This window comes from Calonectris borealis, chromosome 18 (assembly GCF_964195595.1).
Source record: "Calonectris borealis chromosome 18, bCalBor7.hap1.2, whole genome shotgun sequence".
NCBI classification, from domain to species: Eukaryota; Metazoa; Chordata; class Aves; order Procellariiformes; family Procellariidae; genus Calonectris; species Calonectris borealis.
Genome location: NC_134329.1, coordinates 8095403 through 8120616, shown reverse-complemented (window position 1 = coordinate 8120616; position 25214 = coordinate 8095403). Strand labels below are relative to the sequence as shown.

General features: G+C 39.6%; 1 protein-coding gene across 3 annotated transcripts in view; it reads right to left on the bottom strand.

The window, feature by feature from the left end:
- Positions 1 to 24674, bottom strand: part of CLIP1 (CAP-Gly domain containing linker protein 1) — a 79793-nt gene extending 55119 nt beyond the window's left edge. For 2 of the 3 annotated variants that reach the window (XM_075167661.1, XM_075167662.1), the window contains exons 1-5: positions 24586 to 24674; positions 22096 to 22148; positions 19758 to 19817; positions 4735 to 4930; positions 3670 to 4241 (exon numbers count right to left, since the gene is read on the bottom strand). In XM_075167661.1, the coding sequence (XP_075023762.1) occupies positions 3670 to 4241; positions 4735 to 4828 (666 nt within the window). In that variant the 5' untranslated portion in view covers positions 4829 to 4930; positions 19758 to 19817; positions 22096 to 22148; positions 24586 to 24674. Of the gene's footprint in view, positions 1 to 3669; positions 4242 to 4734; positions 4931 to 6990; positions 7094 to 19757; positions 19818 to 22095; positions 22149 to 24585 lie in introns of all 3 variants that reach the window. The other variant, XM_075167663.1, reaches the window with a different exon arrangement.
- Positions 24675 to 25214: the final 540 nt, after the last annotated feature.

Below are 25214 nucleotides of genomic sequence, written 5' to 3'. Positions count from 1 at the left end.
ATAGGCGATCACCTCACAACTCTACTTGTTTTTTGCAGTGGAATTTCTTTTCTCTGACAAGCATCTGAATGAGTGCCCCAAACGCTTAGTTTGTATGTAACCACTATTCTTCCTAACGTTATCTGAATTAAGGAAAGATCCTGTGGGGCACCTGTCGTCGTATCCAATAAATCAGGGATCCGTACATTGGAAGCTTCCTTTATTACTAAATCTATATATTTTTTAAAGACATCAGTTTGGGGGGGACTACATATGGGACCATGTAGCATTAGGTAATTCTAACTTTAAGTGCACGAAAGACTGGTGAAACAACTAGAGATCAAAGGAATAAGAAAATAAGCTTAAGACATTTTTTCTATCCACACAAAACAACAGACCATGCTCTACAGTTTTAAACATCTCTTCAAGATTTCTTTGCACATACAGCCTTTAATCAAACTACCTCATCCCAACACCACTGGCTATGAACATCTGATGCAGTAGTTTTCTGTGACAGAATGCAGAAGCAACTGTGAAGAGTTTACAGCTTTTTTTCATGTAGAGGAATACTACGAACATCTCAGAAGGAACTGAAAAATGTTCCAACAAAGCTTAGCTGTTGGGAAACGTCACTTTGTCAAGCCTGAAATGCTTTGAACCGAACATTTCAGGTTCAACAAACTTCTGACAAATTTACATTTGTGTAATGCAGAAAAGAAGCCAAGGTGAGACGGGAATTGGTAAATGCATTTCTCTGGCATTTAAATATTTGTCAGAATGGCCTCTTGGTTCTTGATAATCCAGACTGGGAAGAAAAAAAGTTGTATGATTTTGCCTTTTTCGTTGAAGGTATCATCCAAAAACAGGCAGTCACTACCAACAACAAACAAAACAAAACAAACAAAAAAATTAAACAGATCAATTCAAGGTAATTCCTATTAAGTACATTTTAAAATCAAAGTTAGAGGAAAAAATCTAACAGATTGAAATACTCCAGCGTAACACTCCACACCCTAAGATCACACACAAAGATCAACAAAGTTGAGCCACATCTGAAGTCCATTCTAGAATGTAATCTTAGCTGATGAGTTGTGTCTTACCCGTCTATGAATTTGCCCTTAAGGACATACTTTTCCAGTTAAGTATTTTAATAAGGCTCTCAAATGAGCTTTTGTCTATCATGAATTCATTGTTCTGCTGAACTGCAATTCTACACTGCTGGAGGCTCACCGTTTTCAAGACACAATTCCCAGCAGTTGTTTTCCCTATATATCCATAATCATCACAGCATTGCTATTACTAAGAACCTTCACAAAGTATTCAACAGCAGTCAGTCCAAACTGCAAGAACTGATGAATGTGGGCAGCATTTAGTCGCTAGAGTTTTGCAACGGTACGGTCAGACGGGAGTGTATCTCGGGCCTATGACGCTGCATTGTCACTTAGAGGGGAAATTCTGTGCTGAGGTGGGACTTACAAATTCCATCAAGCCTCTCGTCCTCTTGCGTAACATAATACTGAAAAGTTACTGCTGTCAGTATAAATAAAAAACAAATGACGCCGAGCAGTCCAGTTGCATTTGTACCTTTGATGGAGATGGAATGGCTAAGCAAGCTACAGTAAGTGACAGGCAGGTCTTTCACAACAACCGGTGCTAGCTGTAGGCTCTGGAGGACAGTTTCCAGCAATTACTCAGTAACAGCTCAATTCTACAGTCCATAGTGCTGGACAGGAGTTCAGCGCCAGAGAGAAAAAAAATATTAACAGATGAACGGATTATTCAGCCAAGTTTACTATCATTTGCACTAACCTGGCGATTTAAGAGATTTACATCTGAATTATTATTAGACATGACATCAGCAGAGTCTGGGATCTATTACAAAAAATTAGCATGGGACCCAAAAAGGTTAAAAAACAGCAGACAAGAATCCTGTCCATTTAATATTCATATTCCTGTGCACACACTATCTTATACCGGCATATAAATTACAGATATGCATCACTGACATGTTGTGCTAGGAATTGCCCCAAAACCTCAAACTACAATTTGATGATTCAACAGGAAGACTTAAGGCAAACAGAGGAAGTAGGGAGGATGAAATACTAAGTTTAATCTGTTCTACTTAACAAACAGAATTTGGGACCTTATTACTATCAAACTGTGCCATTTAGGATATGCTGCTTCTGTAATTTGCACTAGTAAGATACAGGACAGCTAGAGCGATGCCTTCGTAGGCATCGGAGAATTTTCCCACCTAAAGAGGACATCCCAGAAGATCTCACAAAGATCCTTGAGAAAAAGGCAAACAAGTGGTTAAAAAAACAACACTGACTGGAATACAACAGGGCTCTAGTCTCTGACAGAAACAGTTAGGGATAAATGGTAAATCTTTGTTTCCATTGCCACTCCAGGAAAACACATCTCAGCCCAACTCTAGCTGTCAGCCAAACCCTGCCGTCACTTCACTTCAGTCTCCTTCACACTTTCTTCAACTTGGCCCTATGTTTTAAGCTCAGAAATGTTTTAAACACAGAAAGAGGAGTCAAATTCTTCCTTAAAAAAAAATTAAAATATCAATCCACTTTCACTGCAGAATCATTATCTGGTGGGGTCGTGCAGGACAAACATAAAATCCATGGACTTTTTCCACAAAAGGTTCTTACGGTAACCCCAGAAATGCTTTCTATGCCAGGGCATTCATTCCTGTCCTTGTTTTTACCTAAAGAAAATTTTAAAAATTATATTGTAAATGAAAACAGATGGTATCAAAATAACAGTAAGACAATTCTTCAGCTTAATGACACACACAAGTAATTCAAACCTAAAATCAGATCTCTGTTAGTGATCGTAGATCTGGTGGACATACAAGTATCATTCTGGTTGTATTTGAAGGCTACATACATAGCCTTTAAATAAAAACATAACATAAGCAATGTATCACCAGCTTTTTACTGCCTTTTCAAGCAAAGGCTAGTGTTTCAAGGCAAAGTTTCCCACTTTTCTTAGTAGGTGTGTGTCAAATCAATTATGAAAAATGACTCATGCTCTATTACATTGATCCAAATATAAAAGGTATACAACCTAATTATTTTTAAAAAAAATGTTTAAACTAATAAAACTTAACTCCCTTTTAAAAGAGTGAAATGATACATCAGCAGAAGCATTTATGGTTCTGAATTTAGGAAGGGCAGCCAAGTAACATGGCACATCACCAACAGAACACGTAATTCCTGGGTGATCAGTGGCATTATGTGACTACTTCTGTTGCTGCCTATCACTACTCAGGGGAACAATCAATTATTGAACTGTTAGCTTGCTGAAGACAAGGCCCTGAATAGGGCATGGAAATCTCACAAGCTCATTTTTTATTTAGCATGACTGTAGTTCTTGAAGTTATGGAAAGATAAGCTACAAATATGTTGTTAAAGACCAAATGTTTTTTTTTTAAACACTGGCAAAACATAATAGGCTAAAAACTGCCAAATTAACCATTTTATCTTGGTACTGCAAAGATCTTCCCACAGTATGCAAAACTGCAGGCGAAGAGCATGAAGACATTCAATGAAAAGAAAGCTAGAGCATAAATTTACATTACCTTGACCAAGGAAATAGTAGAAAAGTTTTGAGTATTAGCAGAAGTTACAATTCATCAATCAAACAGCAGACATAGAGGCTGCAGAGGAATCTTACCAGAACTCGATCGCCGATTTTGAGCTCCCTTTCTCCTTTCTTTAGTGATCCAGCTTCAGAAAGATTTGATATAGATTCACTTGCAGTTTTTGAAAGATTGCTAATCTGAGAAGGAGTTGAATGTTCCTTAGCAGCAAGTGGTGAAGTTTTTTGTGGAATTCCTGAAGGGGGAAGCGCAGCAGCGGACGAAGACACCACACTAGCAGCTGATGTGGAAGTTGGTGATGTAGCTCTAGAAGCATGAGCTGTCTGTGTACCATTGGCTTCATCTTCTGTCAGCACTTTTCTTGTCAATTTTGACGGTCTTGTAAATATTCCCCTCAAGGGTTCACACTGGAAATAGCGAACTCCAGCCACAGAGCCATCATTCTTACCGATCGGTTCATCTAGAACAATCCCTGCCCACTGTCCTGGAGCAAACTGTGTTTCACCAAGGAACTGAATAAAGCCAGGTTTATTTCCATTGACCCAAACACGCTCACCAACTCTGAAATCATCCACAAACTCTTCATGTACATCTGCAGTGGTTGTGCTTGAGGCCTTTTCACTGGAAGCTGCTTTTTCTGCTGGAGCTGGAATCAAGCACAATAAGAAAGCAACAGGAATCAAATACACTAATATTCCAGAGAGCATCATCACTTCGTTTCAATGTAACAAGCGTTTGGAAAAGCACGATTTCTAAAAGGAAGAGCACAATTCCAAATTTTCTTACTTATGAAAACACTGTAATCTCTGGAATACAATAATTCAAAATCTAAGGACAGAGACACTGAATGCATTTAATATAGGTTTTGGTAAAAATCTTGTGAAGATTACAAGTCTTGCCTCAAAAACTACCCAATCATTTTTATCATGACAAGGTTTCTTCAAGGAAAATTGCTTGAGCACATCCAATTATTAACTTCAGATTTTTTGCATGTTGTACACATAATTTTCATTAGATCAGAAATATAAGCAAAAATACTTTTGTATAAATAGTAAAAATAGCATATACTCATAGCTTTCGAGGTACTTTTTGTTAGAAGATAAATGAGGGAAATATTAAGATATTTAAATATTCCTTACCAACTGCAACAGATGCAGGTGTTTTCAGCAATGTACTGCCATGCTTGATGGTCTTTGAAGGAGCCTTAAGTCCACTTGGTTTTAACATACTCATCTTTTTGCAATACCAGTGTTAATCCTCTTTGTCTGTAGCAACTATCTTTTTCCAAACATGGATAAAATATATTATTCAAGTTTTTCCAACTCTGGAATAAACCTGTATATAAAAATATTAGACACAAAACAAAAATCAGTATTTTAACTCCTGCAGAAGAAATTTCTATACATACACATAGTCTGTGTATGAAATGCATGATAAAAGATGTTTTACAATAACAACCAGAAGCATTTCCCAGGATAGCATTTCCAACTCCTCATCTCTTGAAGGCCATTTCCTATTAAAAGACACCAAGTCTGAACCTAAGACATCAAAATAACTCACTGAATGCTGCTGTATTCATCTTGAGCTTTAAACTAAACGGCTATTTTAAGAAAGAAAAACAAAGCCCTTGACAGCATTACTAACATTACGCATAGATATAACCACTCTGCGCACCCTACTGTTTTCAGTCACATTTTTCAAGTGTTGCAATATCCCAGCAAAAACAACTTGAGACTAGAGAACTGACTACAAGAGAAATCGAGAGAACCAAGAATTTCAGGATAAAAGCAACAAAGTTTTTAAGAGAGATTGGAACTGAAAAATTAAGATTGATCAACAGAATTAGATGAAGACAACTAAAAAATAAACATCCACCTCAGCTGTACGGATCTTTTAGATCACAAGATACGCTGGCTCACAGTCCCCAACACAGTGCCCCAGCTACGCTCCTCTGGAAAGAGGAGGAGGGACTCTCCTACGTTGCTAGGATAGAGTGCCGCTCTGACTTGGAAGCCAGCTATAAGCTTTTCAGGGAACTATGTCATGAGGGGTTTGCCACAGAAGGCATCTTCCTTCTGATTACAAAAGCTTTAGAAAGTCTCTTTCACCTGTAATGAAAAATCTGTTTGGCTTTTTTTTTTCCTATAATGTGAATTCAAAGCCAAACCGTAAGGTGACTTCCCACCATCTTCAAAAGCATGAACGGTTCTGCATGAACACAGTTTGGATATTTGCTAAGCTTTATATATAAAGGCACAGACAGAACAGCTATGCCCACTAAAAAAAAAAACCAAAAAACAGCACACATCTAAACAAACACCTGGGGGAAAAAAAAAGGAAACATAGACATGTAGCAATAGACTGTTTGCTCAACTGTTTGCTCAGAACATGACAAACAAGAACTGTAAAGCAGGTCTCAGTCCTGCCGTTTACTCAGCATTTTGGCATCAATCAGCACACATGCACAGGCAGAAAGCTGGCCAGTTGCAGACTTCCCAAAACCATTATTAGCAGCGCCCAGGTGCGCCCAGTGGGCACACAGTATGTTAAAAGGCAAAACAAACACTAGTGAGGAGAGACTGCTACGCTACAGGAAGCCTAAAGAGACAAGCCAACCGTGTCTTTTACCTACCAGTACAAGTTTTACCCCTCATGTATTATTAATAGCCAGCACATTAGCGCTCCTAAAAATCAATTCACTGCGAAAAAAAAAAAAAGTATCAGGCACGCTGCTTTGTGAACCTAAATAACAAAGTGAAACATTTCTTGTGCTATTTCAAGATCGGCCATGCCAAATTCAAGCCATTTTCTAAGAAGTCTGCAAAAATGCTATACTTGAAAAAGCATTAATTACCACCTTGGCTGTATGGTGTTTGTCTACAATTTAAGTTATGCTCCATGAAAACTCTGAAGTAGCACTGTGCAGATTGCGGAATGTTTTTCCTAGCATTGCCAGAAGTATGTCACTGACCCATCTGCAGAGTTATGACTACTGAAGAGAAAAATTTCTCCATTGTTTTTGCAAGATGTATGCCAGTTTACTATTAATTTTTAAGTGGAGGTTTTCATGTTCATGAAAGTGAAAGCAGAGTTAGCTCTCTAAAATCAAAGCAGAAGGATAGGCATGAGATATGACTACGCCGTAGAAGAACTGAGAGGCGTACAGTTATACAGAAGAACAACTAGAGGATCACCTAAGATGCCACTTCGGACACAGCAGGAACACTGTTGGTTTTTTTTTCCCCCTCCTACTACATACCTGCCCTCCCTGCTAAATCTGAGTGCATCATATTTCTTCATATTTTGTTTTAGAAATGTTCTAAAACTGCACTTCACTCTTACATGCCAAGGACTTGAAGAGCCTTTCTTTTCTCTCTTACACACATGCTACCTACCTATTCTTTCTCACGCTGCAGGCCCTATTCCCTCCAATGTCAGGATCTCCATGCATGCCTCCATTACTTTCTTCAACCCATCAAAATCCATGGAAAGGAAAAACTGTATACAAAAGGATTTGGTACAAATACAGAAATGCGAGAAGTATCAAGGTCAGTTCTTTTTAGTTCACAGTCTTCTCTGTCAGTGCCAAACAGACACTCTGAATTTATGGAAATTCAACCACCTCATTTGGGCCAAAGGCAAGTCCCCCTTAAGAAAGACTGCCTCCTAAAACCAGGAAGCTGCAAGCTGTCTTACAGTATTCGGCCATTCTTTTCCATATACAACCTCTTTTTTTGCCCCCAAAGAGCACTCCAGCACAGCACCACACAGGTAGTAACCATCTATACTGTGCAAGAATAGGTATATTAAAAGAAAACAAACACTAAATTACTCCCCAAAATTACATTTTGCCAGTTTCAAATAATTATTTATTAACAGATGTTTAACAAACCTCTGCTCAACAGAAAGTCAGAATGTTCTAAAATCGCATTTCTTGGCTCAGGGTACTCATTCACATTTTAATTTTGCTCTCCACAGTCATGGGTTATGTATTTGCTGTGTCATTTGCTTTTCTCAATATACAGGCCTTCAACTAGGCCAGAAGTAACACAATCTCTTATGCCCTGGTTTCAGAGTTACTGAAATTGTAGCTTAATTCAAAAAACTGCTAAAATATAGGTAACGAATTTTGGTAAATTACTGCCTTATTGCAATAGTGAAAATGCAACTTTCAGTCTTAGAAAGAGGCAGGACCTTCATAGTAGCATTTCCTAATAGAATTCATAAAACATTGAAAGGACATAAATTTGCATCAAGTGATTTTAAGCATTACGCACTCCAGCATTTCCTAACAGGCTCCAGATGTCAATTACCTCATTTTAGTTCTCATAAGAGAGCAGCTAGCTACTTGTCTCGATTTGTTCTCTTTCCTTCCTCGAATCTGTCTCAGCTCTCCTGCAAAAGAGTCTTTATAACCAATAGGCAATAATATTAACTGTAAGTTTCTCAAAAGATCGTTAACAGGAACCTAAGGAAATGCCCAGAAAGAGTCAGATAATAATACTACTTAAGTGTTCAGAAAGCCACAAGTTCTCATAAAAAAGAGATTTTAAACACAAGCTTTACACTTGTGCCATTACTGGGAAATATATGATTTCATACAACATGAAAATGTGTTACATTCTTGAATGAATTGCAATTTTTGTGTGTGTGTGTCGACTACTAAAAATGTAGTGTGTCGGCTACTAAATGCAGACATGAATCCTTGCATTGGCCCTTTTAGCTGATTAATAATATCTTTACTCTTCTTATTTACCTTTTACAGACCTCAAAGTAGCGCACGGATCAAAGCAATCCATGAGCAACAAGTTGAGAACCATTGGTTTAAGAAAATAAATCCTACTAATCTGATAATAGATATGAATTCTGTTGGCAAGTTGAGATTAAAAATAAATAAATAAAACTTAACCACATAACCCTGAATTTAAAAAGCAAAATATTTTCCAACTGTCAAAAAAGGAATTCCTGTAATGAAAGAAACAGTGGTGGACAGCTGTTTAAGAACTGTATTTTCAACAACTAGTACACAATTAAATAAGAAAACAGGGAAAAAAGTTAAAGCCTCCGCTCACTCCACTTAAGAACCCTATAGTCACGACAAGAATATAACAGTACCAATAGTTCTTTAAGCTTAGTTGATCTGACAAGCATGCTGCCACCACCACACTCTCCTTCCTCAGGACAAGTTGTGCCAACATTGAAAGTAAAATGTTTCATCTGATAAAACTTTTGAAACAATAACTTGACAACTTAAGGAAGAAACATTTGCTAACATCACTCCTTGGGACTACCACGGAACAGATGCAGTGTTTCCATGGAGAAAAGCAAGTTGTCTGCCCATTTGGTACAGAAACAAAGAGGAGATTCTGGAATAGAGCAGCATAATGTTTGAATTGACTCAAAACAGACTGCATAATCTCCGTCTTCTGCATGCAGACACATGCAGTCCGACTCTGTGCAGTGTACTTTGAGGCTCTGACACTGCTCTCGTGGTTTATTTGTATAATAAAGTGAAACAGTTATTTTAATTTATGATCATCCACTATCGGTCATGCACGAGTTCTTCAAAACATTTCCAATTAAAAAGATTAATGTGAAACTTAGTTAACACCATTAAGAGACTAGATACTGTTGGAAAACACCTCTCAATGCCAACACATTTCTAAGCTCAAAAAAGAGACCACTTCAATTTGTTAATTCTGCTAAGCACACCAGTTCTTTGCAAAATACGTATAAACATTAAGACTAACAGATACAGAGTAAATATTCCAAAAGGATTGTGTAGAATAGGTAACTCTGCTGCAAATCTCACAGGGATCTGTAACCAGAAAAGATCATATGCAATCCCTGTGGCAGTCAACTAGTAGGTATCTAAAAAACAAATTCTGACCAGACCATGAAGAAAATGTAACATGTACAAAATAAATCAGAAAATCCCTTCTGTAGAAAAGTGATATGGAAAACATATTTCAAAGACCACCACAATCCAGTAACTTCACTTTCCTGAGAGAAAAACAAACTCACCACATGAAGCACTATGTTTGAAATAACAGTCTGAACAGCATTTCTTAAATATCTGTTTCATACTCTTGATGTTCATAATACTACTGCCAAGCTTTCAAAAGCTCATGAATCATTCCTCAAATATCCTGACAATGGTTTAGAGAAAGTAACTTGGAATTTTGAACCTGGAAAGTTTTCTCTTCTGGTCCATGAGTTACTCCAAGAGCTCAGACGCTGCACAGTTACAAATACTTACGACTCCTAAAATTATTGCAATCTTAAAACTTTAAAGCATATAAGCACCTTCTGTATGATTCAGAGCTAATTCTTATTACAGCTCTAAAAGTTGTATTTGTGGTCTCCTGGGCTGGTATTACATTTCTGTAAAAAGTGAGTTTATGTATTTCCAAAAGCACTTAAAAAATGCTTTTTGCTGAATTTATAGGCTTTTTAAATTCATACACAATTTAAAAATCCAACCACATTTTGGTTTTGAACAAAATAAATGCCTTTGCTTTGCACTGCTATTTGCTTCTTGCTACCTCTTTAAGAATATTTCTCTCTGTGCAAGAATGTGCCAGATCACAGAGACCAACTTCTGGAAGGTTCAGATAGGAATGAGATTAATTCATCCACACCAGGTCCGCAAACTGACCAGACAGGGACATACCCACCAACATCGTTACTGAAACAACTCTGGATGAAGTAGACATAGGAGAGGGAAAAATTGCAGAAAGCAGATAGCCTCACACATCCTCCCTAAATAGCATTTCCTATTGCCACCATCTTGTTTTGTTTCCAAGGAGGAATACAAGTATAGTCCCCATTACCACATAATATGCAGCCAGATCTCTCATTTTTTGGAAAATTGCAGTGTCAGCACGCCTACAGTGTGAGAGATGAGCCGCATCCTGGAACAACGGTCTTCCTGAACATGATGCCTCCTCTACCACGTTCTGGGTCTATTGGAGATACTTCATATTGGGCAACGAAAAAGACTGAATCACTATTTTGCAAGCACTGGATTACACTTACAATGAAATAATTCCACAGCACAGAATATCTATTGTAAGTGTCACACTAAGCTTCAAAGTTAGTTCTGTAACAATTACAATCAGTTAAACCAAAAAGATGGATTTGGAAGCCTTCATGCATTAACTTTTCAGAACTTCTCTTGTAATGATGCAGCACACTTCATATTCCTAGCCATTTACTACTGTGCTGGTTTTGGCTGGGATAGAGTTAATTTTCTTCATAGTAGCTAATATGGGGCTATGTTTTGGATTTGTGCTGAAAACAGTGTTGATAGTACAGAGATGTTTTAGTTACTGCTGAGCAGTCAAGGCCTTTTCTGCTCCTCACCCCACCCCACCAGCGCGTAGTCTGTGGGTGCACAAGGAGTTGGGAAGGGACACAACTCGACAGCTGACCCCAACTGACCAAAGGGATATTCCATACCATTTGACGTCATGCTCAGCGTATAAAGCTGGGGGGAAAAGCAGGGGGATGACATTTGGAGTGATGGCGTTTGTCTTCACAAGTCACCGTTACGCGTGATGGAGCCCTGCTTTCCTGGGGATGGCTGAACACCTGCCTGCCGATGGGAAACGCTGAATGAATTCCTCGTTTTGCTTTGCTTGTGTGCATGGCTTCTGCTTCACCTGTTAAACTGTCTTTATCTCAACCCACCAGTTTTCTCACTTTTACTCTTCTGATTCTCTTCGCCTCCCCACTGCGGAGGAGTGAGCGAGGGCTGTGTGGGGCTTAGTTGCCAGCTGGGTTAAACCACGGCAACTACTTAAATACAACCATTTTGAAGCTATGAATTCACGTCAAGGTCTCTTTGCATTTAGCCACTGACGCCAATTACTGAAATGGCAAGTGAACTTCTTTCTGAACCTAATGCTCATGGCTTAGTGCAAATTCAGCATGCTTTGTCAGCTCGAAAGCATTTATTGAATGAGTAGCAAGTTCAGACTGAAACAAGCCTGAAAGCACTACAGGCATTTGATAACAAAGGAAGTCACAAACAGCAAATTATCATGGTACTGATGTAACATCCCCTGTAGTAGTCACTGTTAAACCAAATCATCTGAATGTTGCTCAAGAATTTAACTCTACTGTTCAGTGATTAGACTGTGGGATTACAGAGGCACCTTCAGGTATCATTTAAGTTGAAATGAATAGAATTTAAGAAAGAGTTTATATATAAAACCGAATTAAGAATTAAGATTTCAATAGAATAAGGGTTGGCATTTGGGAGTCTACATTTGATTACTCATTCAACACATAGCAATTAGAAGAAAGGGAGCATTTGAAAACACGACTTCAGTTTTATTTTGTCTCCCAGAAACCATGGATTTTGATGTCAATTAATCAAGTAATATGATGATCTGAATATATTCTTCAGGTACATCACTACCATAAGAAAAGATACTAAAAAAGTATGCATCGTTTAATTCAATGTTTATCATGTTAAGTGCCATCAGATCACATTTATTTGGCTTACTAGATGCTCTGCTTACTGCCAGCATCAAAATATATGGGCTAGTATGTGCCTATCAAACTGGTGTTTTGTACCTCACTTTTAAAGGTAGAAAAAATTTTGCATTTCAAACTCAGCTGATCAGGTAGAAAAAAAAATAAAACGAATCCGGACCTTTCTCTCAGATCTGTTGTTTGCAGATACTGGTATAGGAAATAAAAATCTAGTAAGGACATAAGCAAGAACGTCTCCTAGTTTATATAGGATCATTCTTCTTATGACATTCTACTTCAGCTCATTCCAGCCCAATCCAATGTAACATCATACGAATTCTAGAGAGGTATATCCTTCACAAAGGCAAACACTCAATCCTACGCGAACCACAAAGCCTCAGTTTCTCATACCGTGTTCTTAACATAAAAATGAATTTTATAAGGGACAGATTCTTGAAGAATTGCATCTCTGTTTATTTTAACTAGACATAACTATTAAATTAACAGAATGAAAGCAAGCCTTTGCTCTTCTGAAGCGCCTTCAAAATTGCTACCAGGATTACTCCAGGAAATTACTGTTGCATGGCAAGTTTTAGTATGACTTTAGTCTAACTCAAAATACAGTTTACTTTTGCTATCATAACAATACAAAACCAAAAGCTGGTAAAAAGTTGGGAAGTATGCCCACTGGTATGACACAGCTCTTTTGACAGTGTCATTGATTTGATGAACATAACTTAAAATGAAGAGTGACTGACAAATTACTCAAACTGAATCATATCTATATGATCACTATGACCAGGACTAGAGGTCCTGAAAAATCTTTCAACTCTAATTTAGAGGGCATCTGTTTAGATAAACATTACTTAGTCTGAAGCAACTAGTATGTTTGGTGAAACAAAGACACCCAGAGGATATTCAAAACACTCCCAACACTGTAACACAAACACTATGCCTTGTCATCACTCATCCCACTATCAAGCAACCATCACCCCACAGTATAAGGACATCCCCATAAATAGCTACTGGTTTTCTGTAACTTCAAAGAGTGAATCTCTCTTTCCTTAAGAGCTCAGAAGACACTCCTACTTTCTTGTACACTTAGAGGGAATGGGGAAAAACAAAATTTGTTGTTTGGGAATCAATCCAAACACCCCATGATGCTGTCCCTCATTAAGGACGTGGCTAATCTACACATCAACCAACAATGCTGGATTTGTTTCTTAACTGAGATAGATAGTAAACGCTGTATTTCTATATCATGGAGATGACCTGAACTGTTTCTTGTGTGAGTTCACAGATTCATAGCATATTCAGGACCAAAGATCTTTAGATTATCTTTCAACGTCAGGCATTTTATGGCAGCCAGGCCTGCATACAAATCTGTATTTCTCGTCTGATTTTGAACCTGCTGGGTAATTTCAATTAAATAAAATAAAATGCAGGTTTGTTTTTTTTTTTAAATTATATTCTTACAAGTTTCACAGAAGTAGGCCAACTGTTAGGAGGGAGACTTGTGTTCAAATAGTCTTGAGTTTCTCCCAATGACTTTAGATCAGACCAACCAATTTCTGAAGCAAAATGGAAAACCAAACTATTGCCATCAATACACTTGGTAGCAGCAGGTTATCAGTATGTTTAGAGATAATATAAAATTTGAAAATAATATAGTTAGGAAGGCAACCATTATGAGATGCAAATCCACTGAAAACTAGAGGGGTTTAGTGACATTGCTAAGTTGGTAAATAAGACACATGGCTGTTTTTCTACCTTGGAAAGTGCAGGGTATTCACTGCAAACTGGATAAACAGGATTCTCTCTGCATATGCTTGGGAAAGGGAAAAGGCAGGGTAAATTCCTATAACTAAGAAACTGTACTAACAAAAAGATGAATCAGACCAAAGACAGTAAGAGTCTCAGGACCTCAAACCATCAGTCAGATATTACAGCAATGTTATGAGAAAGATAATTCATTAAAGCTTCTACTCTGCTTATGGATTTTAATTCTGCATCAAGGACATTTTAAGTCACCTCATCTTACCATTCTATAACTTGCTATGCTCATTCAGATTCCTAAATGCCTTGAGATTCTCACTTAAAAAATACCATTGAAACACAAAGAATCAGACTACTGAATCTGAAGCACAAATTAGAGAGGGTATCTGTAACAGTAAAAAATTATTTTGGGCTAGCAATATTGTGAGTATTTTTTTCTCAATCTATGTTGCTATTTCTAAACACGTTCTGTTAAACTTTTTAAAAAGATTCCCATCTTTAATTAATAAGGAAGAGCTGATAGCTGTTAAAAAGCTTAAAAAAAAAATCACAGAAAATATGATGCAAACTAACACTTCAAGTTTCCAGTGTACACATGCATTATAAAAATGTCACGGCTATAGTCTATTAAAAGATCAGAAAGCACATGATCCTCCTAAGCACACATCATTCTCTACAGAATGAGTCAAGGATTGAGAAGTTGAGAAAGTTTTCACCCAAGAAAGTAAATAATTGCCACCTCTTCTGGTAAGCCCACCATCAATACTTACTACTTTTCCTACATTTTTCCCAGGAAATTCTTGCCTTTCCCAAAAGCCCTCCATTTTGGTAACCAGGAAGAGTAATTTGTTTGACTGTCCGCACTGATGACTTCTGATGATAATGCACTTCAACCATCTCAGTAAGTGCATTCAGTCCACAATAACAATTACGATTTTGGAATAGTAGAGCATCAAGTTTAAGTTATTGGGGATCTAAAGTTTAAATGAAAGTTTGAGAAGGAAAATATCATCTCCTGTCAGCCACAAAACCAAACGCATATAAACAAAGACACAGGGCTTCTCCCTAATGCAATTACAACTGAAGCAGCTGAAACAAAGATGCTGCTTTTTATAGTAAGAATTTAATTCTGATAGACTTGGGTGAAACTGTAACTGTTTCACACTCTTTGAAAACATCAAGTCAGCAACCCCTTTTTAGCTCTCCATGTTCGTAGCCTTTTAAATTAGCACCATGACTGCTATACGACTGACATATAATAAAGTAGAAGTACAAATACAGAACTTAGCTAAATATTGCTGTGATTGAATGGATGCCGCTGCCAAGCAGCGAAGCAGAATGAGAGTGTCAGATAAGCCAACTCTATCAAATACCGAGTTTCTCTCTTTGCCTTGCAATTTTCCCTCAAAATAAGCTAAAAATATAGACAGTAAGATTATAAAGATCAGGAAAACTGAGCAGCTTTTAATGGTGTTTCTCCTTGAAACAGTAGAGTGAAGACATGTCTTATAAATTAAAAGAACGTATGGTACTATTCACCCAAGAGTCTTCTGTCTGAGTTTGTACAAACAATTGATGAGATACTCCAGGTGGAAAATAGTTAGGTGGGTGCTAAGGTAGAAACTTGTACAGTCTGTTCTTCGATAAATCTTATAAATTCTTTCCAGCCTTTCAGAGGCCAGGAGCTAGATACCAGATTTGTGGGTATTTCTAAAGGTCAGTTGTACCACTGTAAGTCATGCAAGTGCAACATCACTCTGCAAAAATAAATGCATGTAGAAGACAGACACCTGGGCAAGCACAGACATATCAGTAGATGTTTGAAATCATCGGGGACTGTGCTGCTGACAGAGCTGGCTTCAGTTCTGCTGGTCAAGAAGAACGAAATGGTTGCTTCAGCAGAAATTGGCATCTAGCTGAGGGCAGCTGAGATTACAGCTAATGCAGTATATAATTGCCTTTCATTAAATAACAAAACACCATCCATCTGAGGCATTTCTAAACATGCCAGTCCAATAAGGATTCCAGTGCGTTACTTTTTATACATGCCAGCGGAGTCAGTAGTCCCTAAGGAATGCCAAAAGATTAAACAAGAGCTGCATTCATTCATGGTCATCATGTTCAAACATTAGAAAACTTGCATTCAACATACAGAGTTAACATTTGACCTGAATGATTTAGAGAGAGAAAGAAAAGCAGTTTTGAAAAATCATATTGGCAAGACAGATTGCTCTATTTCTTTTGAGGGAAGATCTATTTTGAAATATTCTCAGTCACTCCCCAAGAAAAACTTTAACAAGGCTAAAAGGATAAAGGGAAGAACGCTAAAGGAATTATCCAATCTGCCCAAGCTAAGTAAATAAAGACTGTATTGCATATCCACATTCAGAAGATGATAAACAGATACAGCCTATAGCTCAGACAGGAAATCTATAGGAGCTCTAGAAAGTCATAGCAATCAGCATATACAAGCACAGTATTATCACATGAGGAAAGAGGTTATTTCCTACAGTACACCTCCGTCACGAGGACACAAGACAGCTGTTTTTCTGCCCCTCACTAGAAAGTTGAGACCTTCTCTTTAAAAGAAACCATACAAATTATGTAAAACTAATTTTTTCTCCAAATAAAAATCTCGCTCTCGATCCCTAAAGATACTAACATTTGAGGTCACATTTCCAAGCTTTTCTGCTTCAGCCAACACATCCCTCCCCCTTCAATACACACAAAGCTTTAGCGCACTTCAGCACAGACAGAAAATCTTCTCGCACGTATAAGGACTAGACAGGAAGAGAACCCTGAAATCTCACAATTTTAAACCAAGAACTAATAACCCTCTGCACATTTTTCAGTCATTCTACATTCAGTATGTAAATGAAGAAGTTTTGTCAGTACCTGAACAGTTATACATTCCTTAGACTAAGATACGCTGCTGTTAAGGGGCGGAGGAGTTATTTACTTTTCCTCCGCGGTATCTAATTTGCTATCTTGTTACATGTTGTAGCAGGTGCATACAGACACACACTTAAGAAAAATCACTCTCTGACATTGCTAGTTTCAGAATTATATGCGTATTTCTGTTCTTTAAATAAAATTCTTCGCAAAGCAGCAGGCATAAAGGCATTTCCTCTTTTGTACCTCTTTTCTTTCTTCTTCCTGCATGCTAATACAGATATCACACGTTTTAAAATCTTTCTGCTCAAAGATCTCAAAGCAACCTGTGAACTTCCATAAAACCCTACACATTCAGCACACTGGGTAAGTAGGTGAAGGGGCGGGGTGGGGTGGGAGGAAAGTCTTCATTTCACAGTCATGTTTTTAATCATGAACATATATACTCACAGACTAAATTTTCTTCCCCATGCTATGTTTTGGAAGAGATTTTTTGTGGTGTTGACTTTTGATTGTTTGGGGTTTTTTTTAATTATTTAAAACACATACAAAAAGATGTTATAATGAAAAGGAAAACTAACTCCTGATTTTAATGCAGCAGGAGCCACATTAACATGTGAGTAACAGCAACAATTACCTTGTGCCCCATGACAGCTGAGGCACAGAAAAGAGAATGCTGAATCGCCTTAGGTAGAAGCACTAGTGATATAGCGGAAAGCAGGAGGGGTCTAGAGCCTGGGGATCCCACAGGTCTAACGTTGACTAAAAACAAGGCAGTAAACTCTGGCTGAGCCACGCGGAACCGTGGGGCGAAATATGAGCAGCTCACCTGCAAACCAGTAGCTTCGAAAACAACACAGGCATGAGGAGCAGACATAAAACAAACAAACAAACAAGCCAAAATAAGCCAAATCATTAATAGGTAAAATATCAGCATGTAAGTGTGGGATGCTGAGAACTGCAGGTCAGTATTTATCATGAAACACTCAGACCCATTCCCCCCTGAATCATCCCCTCAAGCCACCGATAACTAAGCACAGTGCTACATCTTCCAAGGGTAAGACTCGAGCAGAGGCTGCATACAAGACCCTCGTGTCCCCACCTGCTCCTCATGAACCACGAAGACACCCAAGGGCTCTCTGCGGTGGGAGACGAGACCGGGGAGGCCCCCAGCCCACCTGGGATGCTGCGCCCCTCACCCTGCCGCCTCCGAGCTCACAGACCGCAGCTGCCCCGGGAGCACGGCGGGCAGCCAGCCCCGTCCAACCGGGGGCACGGCGGCGGGAGAAGCCATGCAAGAGCGGAATGAGCCCAGCAAGCCCGAGCACAGGGCTCGGGAACCAGCCAAACCGGCTGCTGTCACCGCGGCCCTGGCAGGCCGGCGGGGAAGCGCAGGCACGTGTGGCGGAGGCTAACAGCTCCCCGCGGGGGCTGGACGCCCGCCCCGGCTCCCGGGGCCTCGCCCCACCCAGCCCCAGCATCGTCCCCCCGGCGCTGCCCACCCGCTCAGGGCCCCTCAGCTAAGGTCCTCCAGCGCCCCACAGCCACCGCCGCCCCCCGTCCCCTCACAGCCCACCCTCCCAGCGCCTCACCGCCGGCCGCGCCGCCTCGCTTCCCTCACCGCCCACCGCCTCCGCCCCGCAGCCCGGCGCGGGCCCGAGCGCGGGCACAGCCCGGCGCCCGCCGAGGCGCCCGGACGGGAAGCGGAGGCCCCAAGGCGGGAGGCGGCCGGCGGCTCCCCCCGCCCTCAGACGGCGCCGTGGCGAACCCGGCAGCGCCGCCGCCTCCCTCCCTGCGCGGGCCCCAACGGCGGCCTCACCGCTGCCGCCTTCGGCTCCGCGCCGCCGCCTTCCCCGGCCGCCGCGAGCGCCGGGCGCCGCTCCTGCCGCCGCCGCCTCCTCCTCCTCCTCCTCCCCCTCTGCAGCGGCGGCTCCCCGGCTCGCAGGGGGCGGAGCGGGCGGACAACGTCTGCGCCCGGCCGGGCCCGCGGCACCGCGAGGCGGAGACTGCAGCAGCGGGAACCGCGCCTCCCTCCGCGCCCCGTCCTCGCTGCCGCTCCCCCGCGTTCTCTCTTCGCCCCCTCCTCGCCTCTTTTTCCCTTTGTCTCCCCCCTGCTTTGTTCGCCCCGGGGCAGCCCGGCTGCCCGCCGCTGCGGGGGAAGGAGCGGCTCTCCTCGGCCCTCGGTCTAACCCGGCAGCCGACGCGGGGAGGGCAGGCCCCGGGGGAGCCGCCCGTCCCGGCGGCGTGCGGGGAGCCGGTGGGGAGCGGACTGGGCTCGGTGCGGAGGGTCGACCTCGTCCCCGCAGCGGGGAGGGGGCCCGAGTGCCGGCAGTGCTGAGCCCTGGGGGAACGCGCTGCGGCAGCAGGCGGGCGTGCATGGGTGGGGGGAAAGGGTGGGGAGAAGAGACAGGGCGGTGGGAAGCACATCGCTCTTAACGGATGAATAACTTTACTGTCTGCTTCTTTTCTCCATTTTCCTTTTGTCCTGATGCCCAGAAATTTATCATTCCTTCTCTTTCTCTAAAGTACCGAATATTTTAATTTTCATTATGTTTGTGAAGCAACACATTGGAACCTGGCGTTACCCCACTGCTAAAGTTTAAACAGCTGTAGCAGTAGCTCCACCACCATCGTCAACAATTTAATACCAATTTTCAAGGCTGAATCAAACAGCTCTGCTTCACTTACCTCTTATAAATAGGCAACAGAGCCCAGCCAGAGCTGGCCTGTAACTGCTGAATTCATCACAAAGCAAACCTCAGTCTGCAGTCTCATAGATCATTCAGTTTCTGCATGATGCTATTCCAACAAAAGGGTGATGAGAAAGCAATTCCATTGCTGGAGACTGATTGCAATTTGTGTTTCATTTTGGCTTCATTCTTTGGCATTAATCCAGCATGGTAAAGCACAAAATGGTGTGATGCAGTCCCCCAAATAATAGGTTTCAACTAGATCAGCATTTAGCAACGTTTGTTAGAATTTCACTTCCTAAATGTTAAATAGAATCCCTTACCATAGCCATTAGATGTTGAAACAGATACTCGAATCCACGTACAGCCACCCTTCTTTCTCCCTGCAAAATTTGATAAAAGTTTTGCTGAATAACGACTTCAGGATTTAAATATTAGATTGCATTTAGAAGCACAGAGCCAGCAAGACTCAAAAAATTGACCCTGCAGCAAAATTGACCCTGCGGCCCCTAGCTATGGAAATAATCCCTAACACAAAAATTGCAATTAGGGTAAAAACTAGAGTCAGATTAACTTTACGGAACACTTGCCCAAAACATCTGTTGGCTTGAGAGCTACAGTTGCAAACCTTTGTGCTTGTTTCTGGTATTGCAGATTTGAGCTTTCTGTATTGATCTGATGCTAATATAGAATGTGTTTTCCTCTTAAGTGTATAATTTTCCATCATTTTCCTTCACTAATTTGATTTTTTGTCTCACAGTTAATTTGTTACCATGTAGGTACATTCAACTGAACAATGCAGTTCAACGTACAACATTGTAAGTTTTTGTAAGCAATGTAAGACTGATATGTATCTAGCGCAGGGCACAGCAACTAGAAGTCAGCTTACTATTGAAGATAGAAACGAAGAGTTGCAGCTTTGTACTGTTCTTGTAGAACTTGTAATAAAGTGCAAGCAGTAAATAACAGTGGTGAAATAATAGATGAAACACAGTTCAAATGTGTTCTTCATTCCCTTGCAAGGCTAAGCTAAAAATGTCCTGTTACTAAAGCAAGAATTGAGAATGATGTCTCATACATCAAAAGCTTCTACCTATAAAGTGAATGTGCCATTGGTTTTTCATGTAATTTCCTAGTGAACAGAATCATAGCTTCAAGATCAAAGTAATCTTGTAGGAAACAAAGGAGTTAGTTATCCATCATTCAATCAGGATCAACTTTCAAACGATGAAAAAGTAGCTTTAGAGCAAGTGTAACTTAAGTTCATCCCAATTAGAAATGGTTGACTTAGCTTCTGTGTACCAGTCTACACTGAGATGGAGATATATGCAGACTGTGATAATAATACCATCTAGTACGTTCACATCCAATTTGCAGAAATCATTATAAAAAAAAGATGCTGGTACTATAAATCACGGTACTATAAAGGACTAAATATGATTAAAAGCAGATATCTTTGATTCCAGTACTAGTGGCTCTCTTTTCTGAACTGCATGATCAGATCAGTCAACATATAATATACAGACATTTTCATAACTCTACAAAAACAGGAATTGCTGGATGCTCCAGGGACATTCAGGGTGATGACATAACTACTGGTCACAAGTATAAGACCTACTTTAGAATTAAAATTGTTCTCTTCAATAATGTGGGAACACCAGTTGAAATTGTTTCTGCCCTTTTTCAGATTTGTCAAGGGTCCAAAATTATTGAAGCTTTCAGAATAGCTAAAATGTTGTTCTTTAAGAACTGCATTTAAGGATATGCTGACTTAGGAGGTCCATTTTTATGTTCAATGGGACATATCCACACAAGTATGAAGATTTAGAGTATAAGATTTTTTCTCCTCTGAGTGATCTTTTCAGTATGTGTATTTGGCAATTCCTATACAGAACTGATGGTCACACCTGCTTCAGAAAAAGCAACTAATTGCCTTTTTTTTTTAAAAAAAATCACAGAAGTGCTGCTTCAAAAATCCCAGCACAGAAACTTGCACTATTATTTTCTGTAGTTGTTTCTGGTTTTGCAGAAATACAGGATTCCCCCCTCCCCTTTTAACCCGAGTGGTACATTTTGCTCATCTATTTATATAGCTATACTGATTCTAAAGAGATTTAGTGTTCTGAAGCCTCATGCTTACTCTTATTATTTTTGGCTTTAAATTTATGTCACTAAAACTGGCAGCCTTTGACCGATACGTTACACTAGATGAAAAACTGCCCTTTTTAGCCTTATCATGTATGCAACACTTGCAAAAAAAAAAATACTGCCGACTTGGTAGTTACTGTCACAGCTTAGTGGATTGTAAGGCTGTAAGAAGTCTTTCCATTCTTAATGTACTCACTGTTTTCCTTCCCTAGATCAGCCGTAGTACCCAGCAGCAGTACAAAACAGCTCTGCAAGTCCATGTTCTTTGTTAGTGTGCTACACAAGACAAACTTTCATCCAATTTTATATTAGTGTCTGTTGGATAAAACAAATATTTGAAGAATCCTTTCTGCATGTTTGTTTAAACAAGGTACTTAATTTAACAATAATGTTCATCTTGATTATGACTGTTTCATTTCACAGAAAACTGAGAAACCATAGTCTATTAAAAAGGATGGACTATGCAAATCATTTTACCACTGATGTAAATACCACCAAAAGCTGAATTCTCACCTACAGAGAAGCAATGCAAAAGGTTTTTTGTTCTCGTTATTGAGTGCTGAGTTCTAAAAAAAAGGGTAAATAAATTTTTATTCAGTCATTGGATGACAGCTAAATATCCGTTGCAAAAAATCTTATGTCAAATCTTTGTTGTTGTAGTTAACTAAAGTTTAGGAAGTGTCCAACTGTCACACATTAATTACCATGTTATTAAATCCATCCTGTTTGTATGCTTCTCCAAGGATCGAGACCAATTCCTACCTCTGACTCATCCCCTCCCCCCCCCGCCAAATGTAAGTATGACTCTACAACGTATTCTTAGGAGCAGCATCAATCTTCGATGGCATTTACTTACCAGAGGCAATACAGCCGTGTTACAAATGAAGGTACTACTGAGTTCCATGGCAGCTACCAATGCATTTGAAACACACTAATTATATTTGAGCTTTTTCCTCCTCTTCGCTCCCCGCTTCCCCCCTCCCCAGCGATCCTGCCTTACAGAGTTTGCAGTAAAAATAATTCTTAGCAGCTAACACAACTTTTGGATATCTTCTAGAATCTCAGATATTTCTCTTTTCATGACGTTTTAAGCACTGTGAATTACGTTATAAAAATGTAAGTTAGAAATTCAAATCTTTTTAAGAGACAACTAGCCACCTGACTGATACCCTGAATATTTTCCACAGATTAGGTATTTTTAGATGTGCATAAGCATTTTAAAATACTTTTGCTGTTCCAAATGCTGCAAACAAACATGAGTACTATGCCAACAGGAATCTGTGGGAAAATTTGAGTGATGCCTGCTCACACTATACCCACCTTATTACAGATTTTATTACTCATACATTTTAGTAAGCTCTAATCTAGTTATTATGCCACACCCATCACCATGGGAATGTGACTTAAAAGTACCAGAAATACTTTGCTATTCAGCTTTTTCTCAGACCTTGTAGTGTGATCTGATTGCAGTTTCAATATACAAAAACCGTATGAGTAGTTACACCTGAAAGATTCAAGAAATTCAGTAATTACAAGCAACAATATATAGCACTTGATAGGAAAAGTGAAGTATAGATAAATAGCTAAGAGATCAATGAATTCATTCCTAATCATGAGAGAAAAAGCAGGGATAACTCCCCATCCCTAATTAACTGTATGTCTTACAGCAGAGCTAAATACAAGTAAGAATGAGCACTGGTATCAAGTGATACTTGACTTACCCCCAGAAACATATTAAACACAGACAGGGATAATACCAAGACTAAAAGGAGCAAGTCTAAACATCTGCTAACAGTTCTGCAAAAGCAGCATAAAAGCAATATAAAAAATAATTCTGAGCACACAGAAAGCTCAGTATTTATAAAAGCCTGGAGTCTTTTGTTATGTTAAAACCAAGATTGTTAAATGGGAACCATCCCAGTTGTGGGGATTTTAATTCAAGCGTGTATGCAAGTGTGACAGCATGGGCTGCATGCTTCCAATTGTAGCAGACTACAGGTGAACGACAAAAACATTTGCCGACTTGAACCACAGTCCAGCCACTTTGGACAAAAATTCCAGTGGATATAAAATGTGGACCCAAACACAGTTCATTGCTGCCCTGAGTAAGTAATATTTGCTTTAGATAACAGAAGACATCATTTTCCAAAAATGAAAAAGATCTATATCTCCAAGTAGTTTGTGCGCAGTGAATACAAGAGTGGCCAAAGTGATAAGAAATACTGAACAATTCAAAATTCAAAGCCTTATAAAATTAAGGATTTAACATATTTAAACTAGAATTTACCATTACATTAAAAACCGTATTGCTGAAATGAATTCACTTTACCCTTACTCTAATACCTTCAGTACAAATCTTGGAAGCAATAAAGTTAACAGCTACTTTAGTGATAAGTCTGGGAATTTGTACAAGCTTGAAGACTTACCTATTCTGATCAATTAGGTGGAAGGGTGATTTATTATGAACTAATTGTGAACACAGAGCGCTAAAGGGTGCTAAGCATATAAAGATGATTATCTTGCCGTTTCTGTAAGCAAGGCAGAAGTACACAACTACTCCTGTAAAGTTTAGGCTGCATGTCCTACTAAAGAAGCAGTATTTCATAAGAGCTATTAAAAAAAGATCTTCTAAGGTGTGGAGAGAGAGCTGCATGTTTAAAATATGAGCACCTCAACACACCCAAAAGGTGTGTACACTTGAAATCATTACCTCATGCCCTGCATCACATTGTCATCCACATGTGAATGATGCAGCACGCAGCACATAATAGCTTGTGTAAACTGTCATTACTAGCTTTTAACTCCATGGGAGGAGGAGGCATGGAGAAAGTACAAGATCTCTATATGCTTCCCAACAGAGATTTCTTTGTAAAGTGTGTAGAAGCTGGAAGCCAAATACTGTTTCATTATCCATTCCTGTTACAGAAAGTAATACTATTTCTCCTATAAAAGACAACAAAAACAAAGCATGCTTTCATTTTAGCACATACAAAGAACATTTACCTTGACCACTGCTTTCCAAATGCAACCAGATAAACAGAACTGGTATATGCTGCAGAAATTTTTTTCAGCCTCTCAGAAGACAAGCAGTTCATATATAAAGACACTTTGGTCTTCGCTTCCTGTAAAGTTTAGAGAAAAAAAAGGAAATAAATATAAAAGCTTTAACTACAAAAAGCCTGGGGTTCTCTTAAGCATTCAAATGCAGCGTGTACTAATATCATATATTGTAAGGATCTTTGGGAAATACATACTATCTGCAAAGCCGAGAATTTTAAAGATAACTTCAGAGACTGAACTTATTCTTATCAAAAACACCTTTGAACATCCCCCCTTCACAAGTCTTTTCTTAGATACTTGAAAATACTTTGGTTTACTATGCATCTCACTTGGCTAGGAAGACTTTTTTCCTGCGTTTATATACGGACAAACAAATGCTTTACCAGCTCCAATAAATACTCTTAAGTCAATCTAGTACTCCCTCTGTTGGCAATGCAAATAATGTACAGTCATTTCACCTACAGGTCCCTCTGAAGACAATTAAGAGAAGGGGAAAAAAGTGTTAGAACAATTAATTAGCAAAATTATAACACTTGTAAGCCTTCAGAAGTGGGCAATTCTTCAGATTACGA